Below are 21963 nucleotides of genomic sequence, written 5' to 3'. Positions count from 1 at the left end.
AAAAATCAAGAAAATAAGCTTGAAATTACAAAAACTGAAAAATAACAATTTTTGAAGATTAAACTCTGAACTGGAATCTTAGATCTTCCCTATGTTTATAGAGGAAGAATTTTAATCCTAGTAAACTAAACTACCTTTTCTTTGATAAACACCAATTAAAAATCCTAATTCTACAAAACTACTAAAATGAGATATTGATCAATTATTAAGATCCAATATCTATTACAATGATTCAAAATAAGAATATTCAAACTAAACTAACATGGATCTCAAATGATCCAATAGACCGTATGGATCCAAATATGTGTCGCTTCGCTCCTTCATCAGTAATCCTCACTGAAGCAAGAAAAATCCCAAGTGGGTCCTCATGTCCACCTTGTCTTACTTAACTCACCTCTGAAAACTACACACACCTGTTCCCTAGGGATGAGATAGGCGATGAGGGAAACCAATTTGGTTTTAGAGCAGTAAACGACTCGGATCATACTGATGAAAGTCTAAAAGGGCAATTATAATGCAGCCAATTTCTCCCAGCGTCTTTTAACAATTCAAAATTGCCATGTTATTATCGGAGGAAATCTTGGTAAATAAAAAAACAAGTTTGCCTGTTTTACGAATGTAAGAGAAAACAAAGAACTTACAAGTAAAAATGGTCAATGTCTTCTCAAGATTTTGATCATAAAAAAGGTAAATGTGTTAAAAAGATAACAATTCCATTTGATCAACAAATCATAATATTTTTTAAAATACCATAATATACAAATTACAAAATATAATGTAAATACCTGCAAAATATCGATTTTTTTAATCATATTTTTTAACAATGTTAGAATTTTGTCACTATTCTCTCAACTAAGCTGTTTGAGACACTGACTTTGATCCATGACCTCTCTGTGAGGTTTTGTGAGGCTGTTTGAGGAATATATCTAGCTATACTGAGGATTGAACCCGATATGAAACCAGATTGTCCTGATAATATAAAAATGTTGTATCGTGTTAATTAATATCCTGATAGAATCATGATATTTTGAAAATAAGTGTTGTTTTTTAAAACATTGCTAAAAGTTATCATATCAAAAAATTTCATAGGCAATTTTTTTTTTCTTATGAGAGTTTTTCTTACTTCCAAACGTGCCCTTAGACCCAAATACCAAGTTGCACAGAAGAAATTAAAGGGGTCGGACACCTGAACTAGGCCCAATCTAGATCTCAACCCTTAGGGGCGTTTGATTGAGTAGACACTACTGTCCGGGGGGTCTCTGCTGTCCATGCTCCATGTGTCCAACACAAATGGTGGATGCGTGAGACACTGGGAACATGGATATCCGACACATCCAGCGTGACACCTTTTTAGGCATTCCCACAGCATTCCACCCTTCTTCCGGAATCAGTGGTACTGTCCGAGACACCTGGAACAAAATCCAAAAAAGTAAAAAAAAAAAAAAAAAGACTGGAACACCTGAAACAAAACCTCAACTCGTCCAAGATACGTCTGTGCTCCACCAGCAATGTCTAGACAGACCGTTATTGCAAGATCCAGACATTTTGCACCAAACACTGGGTTGAATATGGAAAAACATATCGTTGGGTTTACTATGATCCACTGTGTTTTACACTTTTCTGATGGATCCAGTGCTACGGGAGATCAGATTCTAATTGGATCTAAAACTTTATCATGAGATTCGAGTCACATGCAAGCCCGATCATCCCAATCCGCTCTTGAAAAACGGTGTAATGTGTGATCAACCCTGACCTAACCCATATCCGACCCGTTGACACCCTTAATCCAAATGCCGTAACAAACCTAATGTCGTCTTGAAAATATCGTCCAAGGGTATTTTGGCGAATCAAAATAGTTTAAAACGGAACGGTACAAGAGCAGACGGGAATTACGGTCGGGCACTGGTTTGTCCTTAATCATAAAGTAAGGACAAAACCGTTCTTTATGAAAAATGAGACCCTTTTCCAGTCCAACTGTTACTGTCGAGGACGGCCCGTGACGTCACCGCCGTTGTACCCAAAAGCTGGGCCGAGAATTAAATCGCCAATTTTCTTTTTCCTGATTGGAGAGCAGCAAACACGGCCCACCCCTTCGGGACGTAATTATTAGTGTGAGTGGGACGCCGAGACAGCGAATCCGCTTACACGTCCTCATGGGGTCCACATGCTTAAATTTGGCCCTTTTCTTTGCACGGACGGATCGCCTCTAAATTTTTTTATTTGCAAACGTATCCTTATGTGCTCATGTGGCTTGGTGTTGCCATAGTGACAAACGTTAAAAGCGGCAAATTTTCGTTTTTCAAAACATCGCGAGAATTTGAAATTTTTTCATAAATCTAGCATTTTTTTCGTCAAAAATTTGGTAATAAAAAATAAATTAACAAATATTAATAAAAAGTATTTAAAAAAAATACAAATTTTTTTCTCGATAAATAGCCACTTAAAACGTAAATATCATGTTTAAATCACGGTATTTATGTTTTTCATAAATCTAACGATATTTTGAAAATCTCGTGAGAAATTGCCGTTTTAAACTTTCAGGCAATTTCTTGCGATATTATCACAAGATTTTCATAAAATCTCGTGATATTTGTCACAATGCTTAGTAGATATTTTCGAAAGAGAAAAAATAAATTAATAGCAAATGGGATGGTGTCCTCAAATGGGATTTTTCAGGCTGTCGTTGCTTTATCACGGTTGGGGTATGCAAGGCTGGGCGATCGTGTCCTGGTTCTCGGTGAGGGTAAGTTTTCCTTTTGAACCTCACCGAGGACATGGCATTGGTTAGAAATGATTGGAGGAGAAGGATTCATGTGGAAGACCCAAAATGATTTTCTTTTTTGGTTCATATCGCCGACCCCAATTGTTTTGGGATGAAGGCATAATTGTAGTTGTTGTTGTTGTTGTTGTAATAAAAAAGGGTACAAATTTAACACCAGCCCTAATTCAAATCCCAACTAGGTTCAATGTAAAGGAATTGAATCCAGATCTGAATTTTATATGGGAATGCCCACGTCCAGGAAAAAAAACTAAAGGTTGAAAATATGTTTTTCACGTGTAAAAAGTGCAAACGAGTCAAGTTTGATTCAACAAAAATGATTTGGATCTGAGTCTAAATTTTGACAGAACCCGATCATATAAGTCCGCATATGATGACGTAAGCTTTTTGAGATCACTATGCTAAAATAATGAGTCGGGTTCAGATGAGATCGAGGTCCATTTGCACCCGTACCCACATCGGATCTAAATGTACATGCAAATGTACCCAATAGGACTTTATTGAATTCAAATATTAATTTTCAAATGCTCATTGGATCTGGAATTAGGAACCATTGCAAGTGTACATGCAGGAGTAGCTTACCAAATCCTATTAAATGTTGAAGTTGGTTGGATATTGATCCAGACCCATACCACTGTCATTTCCATGAACACTTGCAAAAAGGCTATCCAAAATCAGAAGGTACCATCCAAGCGTTCTTCTTATTCCCAGTCTTAGTTAAAGCCATAAACTCCACGCCACCAAGCACGTTATGAAAACCAGCATACTTTCTATCAATCCAACACACACTATGCACATAGTGACAAACGTTTTAAACGGCTATTTCTCGTGTTTCAAAAACTCACGAGAAATTGAAAAAATTTCATAAATCTCACATTTTTTTCAGCAAAATATTGGCAATAAAAAAATAAATTAAAAAATATACAATTTATTTTTATAAGAAAATATTAATAAAAATTATTTAAAAATAAAAATGCACATTTTTTTCACGATAAATAGCTGTTTAAAACATAAATATCATGTTTAAATCACGGTATTTATGTTTTTTCATAAATCTCGCGAGAAATTTCTGTTTTAAACTTTCAGGCAATTTCTCACGATATTATCGCGGGATTTTCATAAATCTCGCGATATTTGTCACTATGGCTATGCAACGTTATGGATCCAGCTCAAGTTGAGTCACAAAACTTTACTTGGACTAATCTTCACAATACCTTGAAGATATGGGGCTGTTAATTAATGAATTGTATCTGTTCAGATCTGACGTAATCTTTGAAGTATTGAATTGAACCAGGCATGCTAATCAGATATATCCGGATCCAACTTAACTAGATGGGTGGTAATAAGGATGAGGGTAATCCACCTAGCTAATAAAGTATCCAAAATAATCTTTTTCATGAGACGATCTAGTAAGATCTTTGATGGGTCAAAAGATGGACGTATTTTGGATATCTTTCTTTTTTTACACTTTTTCACTTTTGTTCTTTAGGAAAAGGCTCTATTTTATTATTTTAGTAAACATTTTAAAATGGAAGTGGTTGTACCTGTGGCTTGCAGAATGTGGGTTGGTTTGTATTGTACCACCAGACAGTCACCCAGCCTCTTCAGGGTGGATCCGGACCCACTTTTCGTGCTGGAAATGTGGCTGTATCAGATCTAGCTCGGACTAACACCATAAACGGTCTACAGCATAGCCACACAATATTGTAGGAAGTTTTGAAAGTCTCACGCATTATCACAAATTATTGACAAGACATAGAAAAATCGCAATAATATAACACGATTTTTTTAGATTCTTATCCATTTTTAGTAAGTCTTCAAATTTTAATACTTTTACACAATTTTTAATATTTTTTAATAATTTTCTTATATTTTAAGTATAAATTTATTGATATGCTCCAGAAAAATAAATTTAATTTAATATGAGATTTTTTTGAAAATAACATGATTTTTGTTGCAATATTTACAAAGCAGATGTAGTTTTAAAAATTATCTTATTTTAAATAAATCACACTTTAACATGATATTAGTGCAACTCATGCACTCTTTAACGTTTCCTTGTAATTTTAAGTTGGGTTTTTTTGCAAATTGGTCCCCCCTTATCATTCATTTGCAAATTAGTCCTCACCTTATGGGGTTTTGCAAATTGGTGCCCGCCTTATCATTCATTTGCAAATTAGTCCCCACTCTATTCCGTTTTGCAAATTGGTTCCCGTCTTATCAACCATTTGCAAATTAGTCCCTTACCTTATCCGGTTTTACGAATTGATTCTCGCCTTTCTCACTGTCATTACAAAATGACCATGGTTAACCCCTTGTCTCTCCCTCTTTTCCCCCCCTCCCTACCGGTGGATGGCTTCTTTGCCTCCCCCCTTAGTTGTTTGTTAAGCAAGAAAACTTTTCATAGGAATTCCTTTTTTTTATTATTATTATGAGAAGTTTTGATTTAATAATTTTTCTAAAATGAAATTTTTTCGACTGAGGTTTGCAGACTGATCCTTACCACATTTGATATGGACTACTTCCTTTGAATCTTGCACGGTTGCATGCAATGTTGTTAAAATCGGTGCACCAGGTGAATCGGTTTCTTACAAAAATGAAAGAAATTGAATTGAATCGAATCAAATCAATCTTGAACCGGCTCCTTTTTATCATCAGATGACATGTTATTAAAAAAAAATGTTTGATTTTTTAACTCACTTAAAAATATTAAAAAAATAAATTGAATCGGCAAGCCTATTGACAACATTAGTTGCAAGTTGATTTGAATCTTTAGTCATCTTGATTTGTAAAAGCCCTACAACAAAATGGATATATAAAAAAATTCTTAAAAAAAATGGATATATAAAATTTGTTTTATGTAATTGGATCATTAACTTTTGAGAACTATGCATGGATAGTGCATTAGTTCACTCACTCGATGAGCTTTCAATTTAATTAATGCACACATAAGGAATATTTGTTGGTCAGCAGATACCATGTAATCGGGCATTTATTTCGGCATATAGGAATTATTCAGAGAGAGAGAGAGAGGTGTAAATCTTTTATTGTATTTCCACACATCCATCTCAGCATACGCATCTCAGCTACACTCATTTTTTGAATATGATGTCTCTTGGCAGCCCAACATTCCGTACCATATAGTAAGGTGGGCCTAATAGTCATCCTATAAAACTTTTCCTTCAACCGCAATGACATTCTACGATCGCACAACACTCCAGTTGCACTCTTCCATTTCATCCACCAAACCTTTATCCTATGATTTACATCTCCATCAATTTCTCCATACTTTTGAATAATAGATCCCAAATATTTGAAACAATCATCCACCAGTATTTATTGCTCACCAAGCTTCACTACACTCCCATCACTACTTCGTTGCTTACTAAATCGGCATTCCATGTATTCTGTCTTACTCTTACTCAACTTAAAACCTCTTGCTTCCAATGTCTGTCTCTATAATTCTAACTTAGCATTAACCCCAGCTCTAGACTCATCAATCAAAACAATATCATCAGCAAACAACATACACCATGGCACATTTTCTTGAATTGGTCTCGTAAGCTCATCCATCACTATAGCAAATAGGAAAGGGCTTAAAGCAGATCCTTGATGTAACCCAACCGTTATAGGAAAATTGGTTGTCACCCCTCCACAAGTGCAGACATTGGTTACTACTCCTTCATACATATTTTTAATTATACTAATGTACTTGAGAGAAACACCTTTCTTCATCATTGTCCACCAGAGAACGTCCCTAGGTACTCTATTGTATGCCTTCTCCAAATCAATAAAAACCATATGCAAATCTTTGTTCCTCTCTCTATTTCTCTCAATAAGTTGTCTAAGAAGATGTATAGTTTCCATAGTTGATCTTCCAGGCATAAAACCAAATTGATTCTCCGATATCATGACAACCTTCCTCAACCTAGACTCAATCACCCTCTCCCAAAGTTTCATAGTATGACTCATGAGTTTTATACCACGATAGTTTGTGCAATCTTGTATATCACCCTTATTCTTATATAGAGGCACTAAAGTACTCTTCCTCCACTCATTAGACATCTTATTTGTCTGCCAAATCTTGTTAAAAAGATTTTTCAACCATTCTAAACCTTTCTCTCCCAAGCATTTCCAAGCCTTGATAGGAATACCATCCAGGCCAACTGCCATTCTAGATTTCATTTTCTTCAAAGCCTCTGCAATTTCTTTCTTTTGAATCTTGCGCATGAAGTCATGATTCATTTCATGAAAATGAATGGATAAGTCTCCCAGATCTTGCGCATAACTTTCATTAAATAGCTTATCAAAATAATCTTTTCATCTCTCCTTAATCGCCTCATCTTTAAATAAAACCCTTTGCGTTTCATCTTTGATACATCTAACCATACCCAGATCCCTCGATTTCCTATCTCTCATCTTTGCAAGCCTATGAATATCCTTCTCGCCCTCTTTGGTATCCAACTTGTCATAAACCTCCTTATATACCTTATCTCTCGCGTTCCGAACTACTTTTTTAGCTTCCTTCTTTGCTATCATATACTTCTCTAAATTCTCATTATCACGACTCTTAATTAGATTTCTATAACACTCTCTTTTAACCTTAATAGCTAATTTGACATCCTCGTTCCACTACGATGTATCCTTATCTAGCGGTGTACCGCCTTTAGACTCACCCAATACCTCCTTAGCCACCTTTCTCATGCCACCTGCTATCTTATTCCACATTGATTCTGAATCCTCCTCGAGACACCAATCAACTTCCTTAACTACCCGCTCTACAAACATTTCTTGTTTAGCTCCTTTCATTGCCCACCACTTAATTCTAAGATCTATCTTATGTCTATCCCTTTTGCGGCATTGTCTAATTCTAAGATCTAAAATTAAGACTCTATGTTGTGTAGCTACACTTTCTCCAAGTATAACCTTACAATCGATGCAACAACCCCTATCTCTCTTTCTAAGTAGGAAAAAATCTATCTGACTCATATTAACCCCACTTTTAAATGTTACTAGGTGAGACTCCCTCTTTCTAAACCAAGTGTTTGCTAAGATCATATCATAAGACAGACCAAAATCTAAAATTCTTTCTCCACTTTCGTTTCTTTCTCATATACCATAGCCTCCATGGATACTCTCAAATCCATCCCTACTAATGCCTACATGCCCATTAAGGTCACCGCCAACGAAAAGCCTTTCTCTATAAAATATCCCTTATACTACTCCATCTAAATCTTCCCAAAATTGACGCTTAATGGAATCATCTAAACCTACTTAAGGTGCATAAACACTAATAATATTAATAATATCCGTACCTAATACTAATTTAATAAGTAAAATCCTATCACCTTTCCTACGGACCTCAACTACATTATCTATAAACTCATGACTCATAACAATCCCTATTCCATTCTTATTCCTATTTATTCTTGTATATCAAATCTTATATCCCCAAGGTTCTATCACTTTTGTTTTCTCACCTACCCATTTGGTCTCTTGTAGACATAAAATATCAATCTTTCTCCTGCACATAACATCTACTAACTCTACCAACTTACCAGTTAAAGACCCTATGTTCCAAGTGGCTAACCTAATTTTATGATCTTTGACTAACTTCTTTACCCTCACCCGTCCAACAAAGTGAGGGAACCCTTGCCTATTTGACACTACACCCGGGCGCCGGTGTGACACGTCGCTTTCGGGCCTATAGAGTACAACGCGTTGCTCAGTCCCCCAACGAAATTCTCATATTTGTTTCTCAACATAAAAAAAAATAAGATAATTTAAAATATTGAATATTTTTAAAATATCATGTTTTCGGTTACCTTAAGATTAGTACTTCAAATTTACACGTCTTTTTACATTGGGTTTTTTGCAAAATGGTCCCTGCCTTATTGCCCATTTGCAAATGAGTCTCTCTTCCTGATCAGATTTTGCAAATTAGTACAACCTGTACCCTACCAATGGTTTTTTTTTTTTTGAAAGACAAGCTGTGGTTTTGAACCTGCAACGTCCCACCACAAGGTGACGTGCACTAGCTGTCAGACAAGCGGGGGCTGTCGTTGGTAAAATATCAAAATGACCCTCAACAACCCAAATACGACCTACCCTTCGCATCCCATTCCTCTTCTTTTACTACCCTAACTCTCCCTCTCTCCACCCAACAATTCTCACTCATCGTTTTCTGGCAAGTCTCGTCCCTTTCGGGCAGCTCTCAGGTGGAAATTTTAAATCTCTCTCTCTCTCTATCTCTGATGTGTCGATTTCCTGTAAATTCAAAGCTATTGTCTTGGTAACAACAGCAGAAAAGAAGACCACTTGATTGCCCCATTTTTCAGAAGAAGCTTTCAAGATCGTTGATATTCATGGTGCTAATTCTGTTACCACAGTTTCATAAGAGGATGATTATTGGGTTTCCAACAAGATAATGATAATGAGCCTCAAAGGGGTTTGGTGTAGTGAGATGGGGCTAGGTAAGCGGTGTAAGTGCAAATCTCATGGGTGTCATCTCTTGTGCAAGCCGAAGCGTGACGACTCCTTACAGGACAAGGGGGGTAAACCCACAAAGTTTTATGCCGTCAGGACAGTAATCCTAAGTACAACAGGCAGAGCTAGCGCTGCTAAATCTATAATCTTGGGGGCGGTTTCTCCGTGTAAATATAAAAAGACAAGACGATGAAAAACATAACTAATACTAATAGTGAAGAGACATTCAATGTTGGCATGGCAATTCAGGTCCCTATTTTGCCTTAAACTCATTTAAATCAGATTTCTGGTTTTCCATGCAAATCTTAAGCACATTAAAGCCCTTGTTATTTACAAAAATGCCATATAATCTGTAACCATCGAAGAACATTATGATCATAATTTCTTTTTTATTCTTTCCAATGTACTCATCTTCTCTAAAGCATTCCAGATTTTTTATTATGAATGCCATCGAGTGCGACATATCAGAAAAATGTACAAGAAGATAAAACAACAAAAGAAGAATCAAGGATTTGTGGACCATCCATAACCATGGGAAACCCAAAAGAGCTCTGCACCATGAACAATATCACATAAATCTCAACCAAAAATTAGAAATCGAACACCACCCAATTACCAAATAGCAAAAACTCGGATCATTTGAGGAAGGGCAGAAATCCAAACAATTGCCAAAATATCATAGAAAACACTCACGCTTTTTCACAAATTAGTCCCATCCCAACCTTAATTGTTTTTTGCAAAATGGTCCTTCTATGAGGGCAGAACCATCAGTTTGCCTGCCATTAACCGTTTCCGTCAGAGGACAAGAACGATAGGATGAAAGAAATGACAGTATCCTCTTCTGTGCGCTTGGATGCAGAATTCTTATTTTATTGGGTTTCTGATGCCAGCCAATCCCAAGAACTGATGGAGATGAGTTTTTGGTTGTTTAGGCTTATATTTGAGAGCCAGTGCGGGGAAAATGAGATGGGTGATGGGAGGGGATTTGTCAACTACATCATCGAGAAGATATAATTTTTTTTTTCTGATAGCCAAGCTGGGGTTAGGCAGAACCCCCACGAATTATACATCATACCATGGGCTTTGAACTTGCAAAGTCCCAACACAAGATGACGTGCACTAACAGCTCCTACCAAACAAGCGGATAGGGATGGCAGTGGGGCGGGGGACAAGGTCTCCACCCCCCCCCCCAACCCCGCCTCAGAACCTCCATCCCCAGGGATGGATTTTAACCTCCACCCCCGTTTCATGTCCTCCATCCCAGGTTCAAACGGGGATGAGGCGGGGCAGGGATATTGCAGGGAAAAAATGACGGGGATGGGTCAGGGCGGGAACAAGTGTGCGTCCATCCCCGAACAGGGATGGATTTTAACCTTCGTCCCCACCTCCATCCCCGTTTCATACCATTCATCCTCGGTCCAAACAGGGCGAGGCGGGGCGGGACCCCACTTTCCCCCGGTCAACTGCCATCCCTACAAGCTGAGCACCCGTGAAGATATAGTTGAACTTGAGAGATGGGAGGTTAAATCCAGCTCCCAAACAGAGCAACCAGCATTATCGCATACAAAGCATTTTTTGCGCTCCACAAAAAGGTTGTAGGGACTTCATTTTCCCATCATGGTAAAACCGAGAAGTGGGCAAGATTTATAGAGCTTCCACGCTTCAGCCAGTTTGTGCCAGAAGCACACAACATTTACACCTGCACAGGCACCACCACTAACAGGTTATGTAGAACCTCTCCAATGAAAATTATGCCACTGACATGGACGAACACAAACTAGTCGAATTGGAACTGTCAGTCCTGGTCACAGAGCCTCTTTCTCATCAGATTCAGGTCCAAACGGTACCAGAAGCACAGCTTACGGTTGATGATGACACGATGGAAAAGTAACAGAATCGAAAAACAGAGCATGTGATTTACAATCACATCTCCGTTCATGGCAACTTTCCCCTTACAACATTCTGTTCGTTTTATGTTAGCACAGGGCATCATAGTAGCCAAACTCGCCCTCAGTAATTACTTGAGAATTGTCCTCAGCATCACATGCAATCTTTTTGGTAAATCGTGATTAAGCGGCAAAATAGTGAATTTTGCATTAATATCTCTAAAAATTGAAAATATAAATAAATAAAAACTTAACCAATTACTCTCATAAATTGATAGCATGTTAATAGCTTATTATACTTTAAATTCAACAGAAAATGTGCAACCTTTAAATACATATCAATTACAATTAGTAAATTCAATTTATAAAAGTTAATGATAGCAAAACAGATAAAACTGATGAAATTTAAAGAGAACATATGTTCTACTTTATTTTAAAAGTGGCTAGTTTTTACTTTATTATTAAACTTGTTAAATCGATATTACCTTAAAGAGTTGAGTATACATAAAATATTTTCATTCTTTTAGACCTCTATTTGTATTCTCAATTTTTTATCCATATTAATATTTTTTCCTATTAATAAATTGTAAAAGACTTGACTTTGTTTTTATGCCATAATGTAATAATTTTTTAAAAGGAATAATACACCTGAGGAGAAAAAAAATATTACAACATACTTCTTTTTTTTTACTCCCACCTCAGGGGCAGAGACCTAGCAGCGCTGGCTCAGCCTGCCGTAATTACAATCACATTTAACTGGTTGGAAAACGGATGTGGATCCGGGTTCCATAACATGTATATTTTCAAGGATGCATTGAACACGTTACAACACAACGAGCACTACTGTGATGCAAGAAAAAATCTGATTACCAAAAAAAATGGTGCAAAAATTAGATACTCTAAATATCCAATTCCAACATAATTTAGTGCTCATAAGAATTTTCTGCATATCCAAAACAGTGACTCTAGGGCAATGATGAAACAAAGTACCTAACAAATGAAGTTCAATCACCTTCCTCAACAACCTTGGTCCCCAATCCTTTGAATCCTTCAGGAGGGATCTCTGCCACAGTAACCAGTGAGTAGAGCTCTTCTTTAGCATCTTCCTCGTCGTTCCTCTTGCGTGAAATCTGCACCCTTACCCGCCTGGGAACACTTCGGATGCCACGACTCCATATATGCTTGTTAAGCTTCACATCTACCCTCACATCTGTAGTTCCCATTGCCTTCTGCGCAAATTTCCTTATCTCCTTGATAGCTTTGGGAGCCATCTTTTTAAAAGTGCTGTGACCAAGATGCATTATTCTTGATGTGTTGATAAAGAAATCAAAATAGATGGCAAGCGAGAAAAAAAAGTGAAAAGGAAAAACTTGAAAGATCTTAATCCACTAGCTGTAACTTGTGGTAAAAATGATAGGGAAAAAAATACTGGCAGTACATTTAACGGAAAAATCAATGGAACAGCAAGAAGATGAAAATATTATATATACACAATAAAAGCCATGAAACAACTGGTAAATCAAAATCAGAATTGGCTCAATTTGTTGAGTTAGAAGGCTTTGAAGCAATTCACTTCCAACCTAGATAAAGTTATTCAGAATCAATTGGCAAGAGGTCAAAGATTATGGGAGTTGCTCAAACAATTCTAATAATCCCCTTTCAGGGAAGAACAGAGTTTTATGAAACAAATGGATATCTTGAACAATTAAAACTTTGACAGGTAAAGAAATTTCTTAATCAGTTACCATTTAAGACTCAGGCTTTTACCAAAGTGTAATGGGTCTGTGGGCCTTGGATTTGACCTCGCATCTATAGAATAAATAAAAAATTACATTTGGTAAAAGGGATGTGCTGCATCATCCCATTCCACCTATCAGATGTTAACAAATCAAGAGCACCACAAAAGCCGTACACATATGTATTTGGGGACTCGACCATTTTTATGATGGCCCCAATAGGACAACACATAAGGGGGCATGAAATGGGAGTCAATGGAATATCCATGTGACAGGTGAAAGTAACACCTACCAATGTTGAATACATTACGAGCTTGGCTGTAGGAAGTTTAATGGTGAGGAACATCTCCTTGACCTGGTGCATCATAATTATAATGCAACTAAATCCATACAGGAACAGCCGAATATTTCCAAGTTTCTTGCTTGGGTGGCACTTCTAAATAATAATCTTTTTTGTGGAAAATGCCTCCCTCTTGCATCTAGTTCACAATTTAAAAATTAACTTTCAGGATGTGCATGAATGATATTTGAACCCCATTTTGGGGGATAAAATGTGCAAAAACGGAAGAAATAGTCAATTTTTTCCATTTTTTGACTGGGACGCAGGGCCCACACCAAAGCAGAAGAAATAATCCCTAGGCAATTATCTCTTCAGGATTCAAGCGCCCCTTAATGAGAACTTTATGAAGGCATTTAAGAGGCTTAAACCTAAATAGCTTGACCTAAAGCCATAAAAACTTTTGGCTGCCTCTATTCACCCTACCTCCTTTATCACCCAAGCTGTCATTTAGGGGTCCTAATTGGTGATCCAAGCTGTTACCCTCTCGATCATTAAAGCTTATCCCCCATCATCTCAATGGCCAACCTGGACCTTTATTTTTTTCAGGGATCATATGTAGTATTATTCATAGTTTGACTCAATTTTGGTACTGCTTTCATGGCCTGCACCAAAAACAAGTGCTTTAATCCTAGATGCACCAAAAAGTGCTTTCACTGATGCACCTGAATGGGAGAACCAGCCGGCTCAGGGTTTGGAGCATAATGAACACAAACAATATTTGCAAATCCAACTTATCAGATGATTAATACTAAAATAAGGTTCTTTTTGGCCACCAGATAAGATGTATTCCACTCCATATTACCGATCATACAATTTTTTTCTCTTTTTATTTCCTTTTCATGGCACATTTACATACAAAAATGGAACTACTGTGGATGTAAAGCATAACCATGGAAACTAGATTTTGGACACTAGGAAAACTGATCCTGGTCTCTCTCTCTCTCTCATACACACACACAACAGCACAGAAATATAGACATACAAATTTACAGACACGTATTCATAAATGATCAGAAACCGGAGTTCTAGCCTTTTTATTTTTAACTTAAAAAACATGATGCAGACACACACACATAGAGCAGTAAAACAGAAACCAACAGCCAGCAGGAAAACAGAATCTAGCATTTTCGCTTTCCCTTAGGGGGGAGAAGGTCCATGGTTAAAACTTAAAAATGATACCCATTCGAAGGTCAATTCAGTATCTTCAACCCAAAATGAAATGAGATAATAAATAAATAAACACATAGACAAACACATACACTCCCCAAATTTCTGGCTACACATACCAAACATGTATATACAGGCATACACGCCAGCCGAGCCTGGGCTGTTCGAACTTGGCTCACTTCAAAATGCCCCCGTTCTGTTCAATCTCGGAGCCGAGCTTGAACAGCATTGCCCAGACTCAGATCGGTTCCAAGCTTGAGCCAAGCCAAGATTGACCGTTGTTCCAAAATGGTTTTTTACCAGTAAAGGGTTTTGAAAAGGTGGGACTTGATCCCCAACCTCTCCAAATGGTGCACAAATGACCCACCATCATGCCAGATTGTGAATTTTTTATTATGACCCTGAAAACTTACACACATAGTCACCTGTATCATTAAAAGTAATTTCTGGGAGAGATTTTCAAAAGTTGATAAATCTCAGGAATATCTCAGCAATATATAAAAACTAAATCAAAATTCTAAAAATAAGTAAAAATACAGAAAATGGAAAAATAAAAGAAAACTAAGATAAAGACCTTAAAATAGACAATATAAATTGATAAATGAGCAACTAAGTTAGCAGCTAACAACTAACAAACAAACCCCCAAATGCCCTTTTTAAAAGCCTTAAAACATGTTTTGACTTTTATTTCCTATTTTACCCTTTAAAACTTTTTAAACCACGTTTTTAAGTTTTTAATAATCCCCAAAATGCCCTTTTTCAGAAAGGGTCCCTAACAACACTTAATTGGGAGATTTTCTCAAATCTCACCCAATAGTTGAGTTGTTTTTGGAAATCAATCTGTTTTTATTAATAGAAATTAATAGCGCGTTTTTTGTTTTTTAAATCCCCCATTTTTCATATTTTTTGAAAACAATATCTTTTGAAAAAAAAATCATGATATGTGCAAAACTCATAGATTTGATTTGGTTTTTGAACCAAATCAAACCAAAATTTGAGGCCAAGGTCGCTTTTTAAAAAAAAATTATAATGATTTTTCCAAATTTTTAGCTTTAATAAATTTGGGGCTTTTTTGAAAAAGCAAAATCTGAAAACACAGTTTTCTGTAGTGATATTTATATTATCATGAGAAATATAATTTACTGATATATTGAAAATATTGAAATATATTCCCAATATTATCGGCTAACTTGAAATAGCCCATAATATCACTATATTTTCAATATATCAGTGACTCTGCTTACACATACTAAAAAAATGCTAAGATTATCATACAGCGAAAAAGTTTATGAGACGCAAAATTCGAACTCAACACCTTTTGAGGAAGAGACTAACGCCCTACCCATTAAGAAAACAATGACTTTGTGCTTTTATTTTGCAAACATAATGTATATACACTTTGTTTGTTTTTTTATTTTAGCAACTTTTCTAGCTACTTATATTTTTGTAAGAAAAATATTACTAAGCCAATATTTTAAACATTTTTATTCTTTAAAATATCAATTCTCCCAGAAAAACCGCTTCTTCTAAACTCTCCTGAGAAAATCCTTCACTGAGAAATAGCCGAGACCAACATTGGTGAGTAGGCTACCATCATATGAATTGAAATCACGATATGCATTCTAAAGCACAGCATAAACATAATTCCAGCATAAACATAATTCTAGAAGATTATGTTAATTAACAGAAAAGGATTGGTTCAGATCAGAGAGCAATTTTATTAGCGTACACAAGCAAAAACTCCATCATACTAAAGTGCTGGACACTTTGTCTTCTGTTGATATAAGAGGAAAAAATCTATATGTGGATGAAAAAATACAGTGTTCCCGTCCAAAGGAAACAAATCAGCAAATCCTTTGAACATAGCTTGAACATTCCTTGCGGAAGAAGAGCCTTTATGGAGGACTCAGACACGGACACAAACCATGACACGAACATGGCAATTTTAATAAAACGTAGCACGCAATGACAGGTTTATGCTTTTAAACTATTTAAACCTAACACCAGAACCAAGTATTCAAAGCCTAGACAATGGATAAAGAAAATGGTGGCATCCTACGCTTCATAGACCAGATGACTCAACACACAGGGTTCATATCAGACATACCCTACACCTTATGAATTAAAGATCAAGTGAATTACTCTATGAACTATTGAGTATGGACTGACGATTTATCGGTTCCAAGATGCACCCAAATTGAAAAAGATTTGATACAACACAAAAGTGTTCCCCACAAAGAAACCAAGAACCTGAATACCGCATCAAAAAGGAAATCATAAAGTCCCACAAATTCATTAGTGCCCCAGTCCCACAAATTCATTAGTGTCCCACCCCCACCTTGCCATAGATGGTGAATCCCTTCAACTGAAAACGAATAAAAAATAGAAACAAAAAAAATAATGCATTGCATCAGATCTACCACAGGAAAATTCGCCCAAAAAAGTTACGCCTACCACCATTATCAAACGAGCACCAAATTCAAAGCATTCTTTTTTGTAACGACCTTCAACCTCTTTCCCTTGCCCCTTTTGAAAATGCAAGGAGAGAGAGAGAGAGAGAGAAAGAGAGAGAGAGAGAGAGAGAGAGAGAGAGAGAGAGAGACCATCCATGGAGACGCTTGTGGAGGTTAATGGTGTACTCTCTGGTAACGACCTCCTCCCTCCTTCCCTTGCCTCCCTTCTCCACCATGGCTGCTGCCTGCTGCTGGTCGCCTGCCTCGCCTCCTCTTCTTCTTCCCTCTTCTGCCTCTTTTTCTTTTTTTAGTCTCACAAAACCCTAACCCTAATACCCAAAGTTTCTTATGGCTCCACTTTAACAGAAATATCCTCATTATGTAATAAATATAACGAAAATACCCTTCTTATGTGGAGTGCACTTATACCCTTAATGTTCACATCTTATAACAAGAATGCCCGTCACGAGGGCATTCACGGAATAGAGGACAATCTCCGGTGACGCAGAACGGCCCGACACGGCCCGATATTCCCGTTATGGCTTCACTAGGTACGGGATCAAACCGGTCGTATTGCTTCGGTTGGGTTGGGTATGGTTGGACCCTTATAAGCCCCATTGTTTTGGGGTTGGACTGGATTAGGGTCTATGGAATTAGTTTTTTCCTATACCCAAGCTGATGTCCCAGCGGAGCTTAGGGTTGGATTCAGGAAGCCAAATTTGCAAGTTTTGGCTGTCTCGGATTTGAACCGACCTCCCATTGTATTTTGGGATTTTATATCTCATCTATTTGCAACACAAGCGAAGATGCATTGATTTGATCAATTAAAAAAAAGAACAAGAAGTTGGAGGGATTTTGGGTTCACTATCAGTTTGGTTCAATTTAAGCCAGTTTAATATTTGTTTAGATTTTGTTATTGTCTCGGACCAAGACTTTCAAATAGGGCAGTGGAAGTGCGAAGTTTTACAGAGTGGAAAATGCATCGAGTGTAGGAACGTGCATTATGTGTTGGCTTGATCGGTGATGTGCAGTGATAGCACGACACACGATAAGCAACAATATCATCGTTAGTGCATCATTGTGCGGCGACACAAACGTGGAGCGTTGTTTAATTAAGCAGTACCAGCAGATCAAAGGATGTTGCCTTTGAATATTTGGTTAAGGATCTCTCAGCTTGCAAGAGTTTTTCACGCGTAGCTGTTGAACGCACGAGAGTGCGTGTGGGTTAGGGCTAATTCTCCCTAGAGATCACCTTAGGTAGTTTCAACTGAGTATGGTGACTCAGAACTAGGCGAGTGAATGCCTAGGCACCGACGAATAAGCCTGGGTGGTGCTCTTCGTTATGGTGTTCAATCATCAACTGGTCTTCAGGCTGGGGGTCACAAGGTCTTGTTTCTTCAGTGGCGAGGTTTTGTTGCGTCGTGTGTATGGAGTGGCAATACATTGGCACATAAGGCTACGACAAGTTTGTGCTCCTTTCGAAAGTGACGGTTAGTATGTAATGACTATGCACTAAGCGGTATGAACTAACTGAAATTCACATTTTGAAGATGTGCTTGATCAACTTTTACTACGCAGCTGCGCACGAGGTAGTGGGTAGGGCCAATGAAATGATTCAGCACATGAAAAAAGTGTCAATGCATGGCCTTTGGCTGTTAGCCTAGCCAGACTAGGCAGTCTAGCGCATCGCAGGTTTGCAAAAAATTCTATGTTCGTAACAAAATTGGCATCAGAGTGAAAAGATTTACGGAGTCATTTTTGTTCATTGTGTGTGACACTGAAGAAGATAGTGATGGTTTATCTTGATTACTTAATTTTGTGCAGCTGATGTGTGGTTGACCGAGCATAGAAGCAAGATATTGGCTGGTTGGTATAAGTTATCTTGTCGATGATAAGCACAAATGTAAGATTGTTGTTTAGTTAGCTAAGAGAAAACCAAATATTCCTGCTAGTTGTGCGTTAGGATCGCATGTAGAGCGTGACGTTTTCCTTGTGCATGCAGAGAATGCACATTGGATTCGACTGAATGGATTTACACCTTTGGGTATGTGAGACTCAACTAAACTTTTAGATTCTCTCCCAAGATTATGGGTTAGCGGAGTGCTCATATTGAGCAGAATGCTCATTATTTTGGTCCCTTAAGTTGACAGTTTATTTATAGATTATGTGTACGAAAAAAGTTTTTGTTCATGGCTCATCGGTTTGGTTCCTGCAAGAACATTATGCTGGCTCTGGATGAGAGTTGCAGCATGCTGACTCCGGATGAGAGTTACAGCGTTGAACCGTGTTGTCCCTTGTGAGGATGAGTGCTCAGGATGATGCTTTGAAGGATCGCTTTGAGGTGATACGCAAGTAGGCGTCCCCCACTTGAGGAATAGTTTGGACCGTTGAAAAATCATAAGTTGGTGCTTAAGGGAGTTTATATCCCTGCGACACACGTTGGTGATCGTCTTTCTCTGTAAAGACCACAAAGTATTTAGAATTGCCCTTATTGGGGTTGAAAATCACCCCAGCCATGAGCTTGAAGACGATAAGTTTATCGTGCGGGTGAGGATGACCTGCTTATATATGAGACTACACTAGGTCCCATGAGCAAATGATGCTCGATGTTGATGGAAAGGAAGATCACTGTCTAAATGATCATAGGCACGCTAAGGAATGAGACTTGACATATTAAAGGTTGCAGCGATGGTGGATCAAAACCAGAATAAGTTGAGTAGGGTAAAAAAAAGAAGTAAACCAAAGATGAGTTTAAAGGAAAACTGCCATATCAGTTAAGATTGTGTTCTTACCTGCATCGGTATTGTCGAGAACAATAATGGTTTGGGTGAGAGAGAATGTCCCAGACCGAGCCTTCGAAATGGAGCTGTGATAGTGCAGAGATTTACGGAGTGAAAAATGCATCGAGTGTAGAAACATACAATATGTGTTGGATTGATTGGTGACATGCAGTGATAGCACATTACACGATAAGCAACAATATCATCGTTAGTGCATTGTTGTGTGGCGGCACAAATATGGAGTGTTGTTTGATTAAGCAGTGTCACCGGATCAGAGGATGTTGCCTTTGGAGATTTGGTTAAGGACCTCTCGGCTTGCAAGAGTTTCCCACATATTATGGTTGGATGCACGGGGGTTCATGTAAGTTAGGGCTAATTTCCTCAGAGATTACCTTAGGTGGTTTCAACCGAGTATGGTGACTCGAGGCTAGGCGAGTGAATGGCTAGGCATCGACGAATGAGTCTGGGTGGTGCTCTTCGTTATGGTGTTTAATCATTAACTGATCTTCAGACTAGGGGCCATAAGGTGTTGTTCCTTCAGTAATGAGGTTTTGTTGTGTCGTGTGTATGGAGTCGTAATACACTCCATGTCACGTAAGGTTAAGGCAAGTTTGTGCATCTTTCGAAAGTGATAGCTGGTATAAAATGACTATGCACTAAGCGGCATTGACTAGAGATAACCATCACGTTGGAGGATGTCACATGAATCACCAAACTGAAGTACCATGGAGAGCCAGTGAGTGAACACCAAAGTGGTGATTTCAAGCACTTGTGTGATCTTTACTTGCAAGCAAAGAATAATGTGTTTGAAGGAGAAAAGATCAAGTTTTCATGGCTTAGGAGCTACTATGACCCCAGTACGGCGAGGAGGATGAAGGCAAAATTACTGTGTGTTGAAGGAAAGGACGGTAGTAAGGTGGATAAGGAGGTGAGAGCATTTTTGTTTTACTTCTTTGGCTTGTGCTTATTTACTGACATAGGTAGAAAGTCAATCCATGTATCGTGTATCTTGGATTGCGTTGATCAATACACATGAAGAGTAGCCACACTTGCACACTTGTATGCAAGTTTGAGTAGTGCAAGATGTGAAAGAAAAATATTATCGGGATGTTGGTGTTATTGCATGCATTTATTCCTTCATTGTACCTAAACTTTTGATTTATACTCATACATTATTTAACATTGTACCATACTTGCATACTGTGTATTAATCTCAATGTTTTGAGATATAGTGTGTATTAATCCTTGTTAATCATTGTATTAATCATTGTAGGTTTGAAGCATATATCTATTGCAAGGCCCCAGATGCATGACTTTGTCCATGAATTTACACTTGTTGCAATGTGAAGTTGGTTATGCAACGAAGAGGGCCGTGATCAAAGATTGGTGGCTCGTCACATAAGACATGTCGAATGTGCTCCATCGCTTCACAGGTTGACCAGGGCAGGCGTAAGTATTGTTGTTGATATTTCTTAACTTTTTTATATAAATGTATGTATGTATGTCTAACCATGAAAAAAATGTAGGTAAATTGGTGCCCCTATGAAGGTACAAAGGAGGAAAAAAATGTTGATATGGTTGTGGAGGTAAAGGACATCGCAAGGAAGGATATTTGGTTGCACAATATGAATGAAGTTGAGTGCCAAATGACCAGCTGAGATATCCAACAATTTAAGATTGTTGGAATTAGCAAATTTTTGTTGCTTTCCACAAAGGATTAGACGAAGGATTACCCCACAATATTCCTCTCTGAACTTAAAGACTAAAACGAGGGCAGCGAAGGCATCTGCTTGTCGTTCATGGTACGTACCACCACTGATGATTTTGTAGCTGCTCAGCAAGTTGTATGTTCTCCCTCTGTAAAGAGGGCTTTTCAGGAGCAAAAGAAAGTTGGGGTGAAGCACAAAGAGACCTTAAGTGGATTTGAAGCAAAGTTAGCTCTTGCACTTAAGAAAATCACATACTAAAGGATATGATACATAATCAAGCTGGTCTTCTCGAAAACGCAAATAAGGTCATTGAGTAGCTATGATTGTGCCATTTATAGCATCCTCAACAATGACTTTATGTGATTGTTTTGTATGGAAGATCAATATTGTAACTTATCAATATTGTATATAATGTCATTTGAATGGATTTATATGTATAAGTGGGTTTTTATTGAGATGAGGATGTTCACATAAAATAACTGCAAAATTCGCATATGACAAATATACCACAATCATACTTGTGATAAATATACCAAGTCACGAATATGTACATGTCATAAATTCACAAAAAATAAGAAATATCATACATGTCATAAATTCGCAAACATTTAAGTACAATATTTGCCA

General features: G+C 37.6%; 1 protein-coding gene across 1 annotated transcript; it reads right to left on the bottom strand.

Annotated features, from left to right (window-relative positions):
* Window positions 1-12017: 12017 nt before the first annotated feature.
* On the bottom strand, window positions 12018-17203 carry LOC149827962 (large ribosomal subunit protein eL31-like). Its single transcript, XM_090019757.1, has 2 exons — window positions 16998-17203; window positions 12018-12435 (listed from the first exon to the last, which is right to left on the bottom strand). The coding sequence occupies exons 1-2, from the start codon at window positions 17081-17083 to the stop codon at window positions 12156-12158; spliced, it is 366 nt and encodes a 121-aa protein (XP_089875883.1). The 5' UTR covers window positions 17084-17203; the 3' UTR covers window positions 12018-12155.
* Window positions 17204-21963: the final 4760 nt, after the last annotated feature.

Source organism: Nuphar pumila, chromosome 10, assembly GCF_984573655.1.
Source record: "Nuphar pumila chromosome 10, dmNupPumi1.hap1.1, whole genome shotgun sequence".
Taxonomy (NCBI): Eukaryota; Viridiplantae; Streptophyta; class Magnoliopsida; order Nymphaeales; family Nymphaeaceae; genus Nuphar; species Nuphar pumila.
Note: the sequence above shows the minus strand (reverse complement) of the source record. Positions and strands in the feature narration are given on the sequence as shown.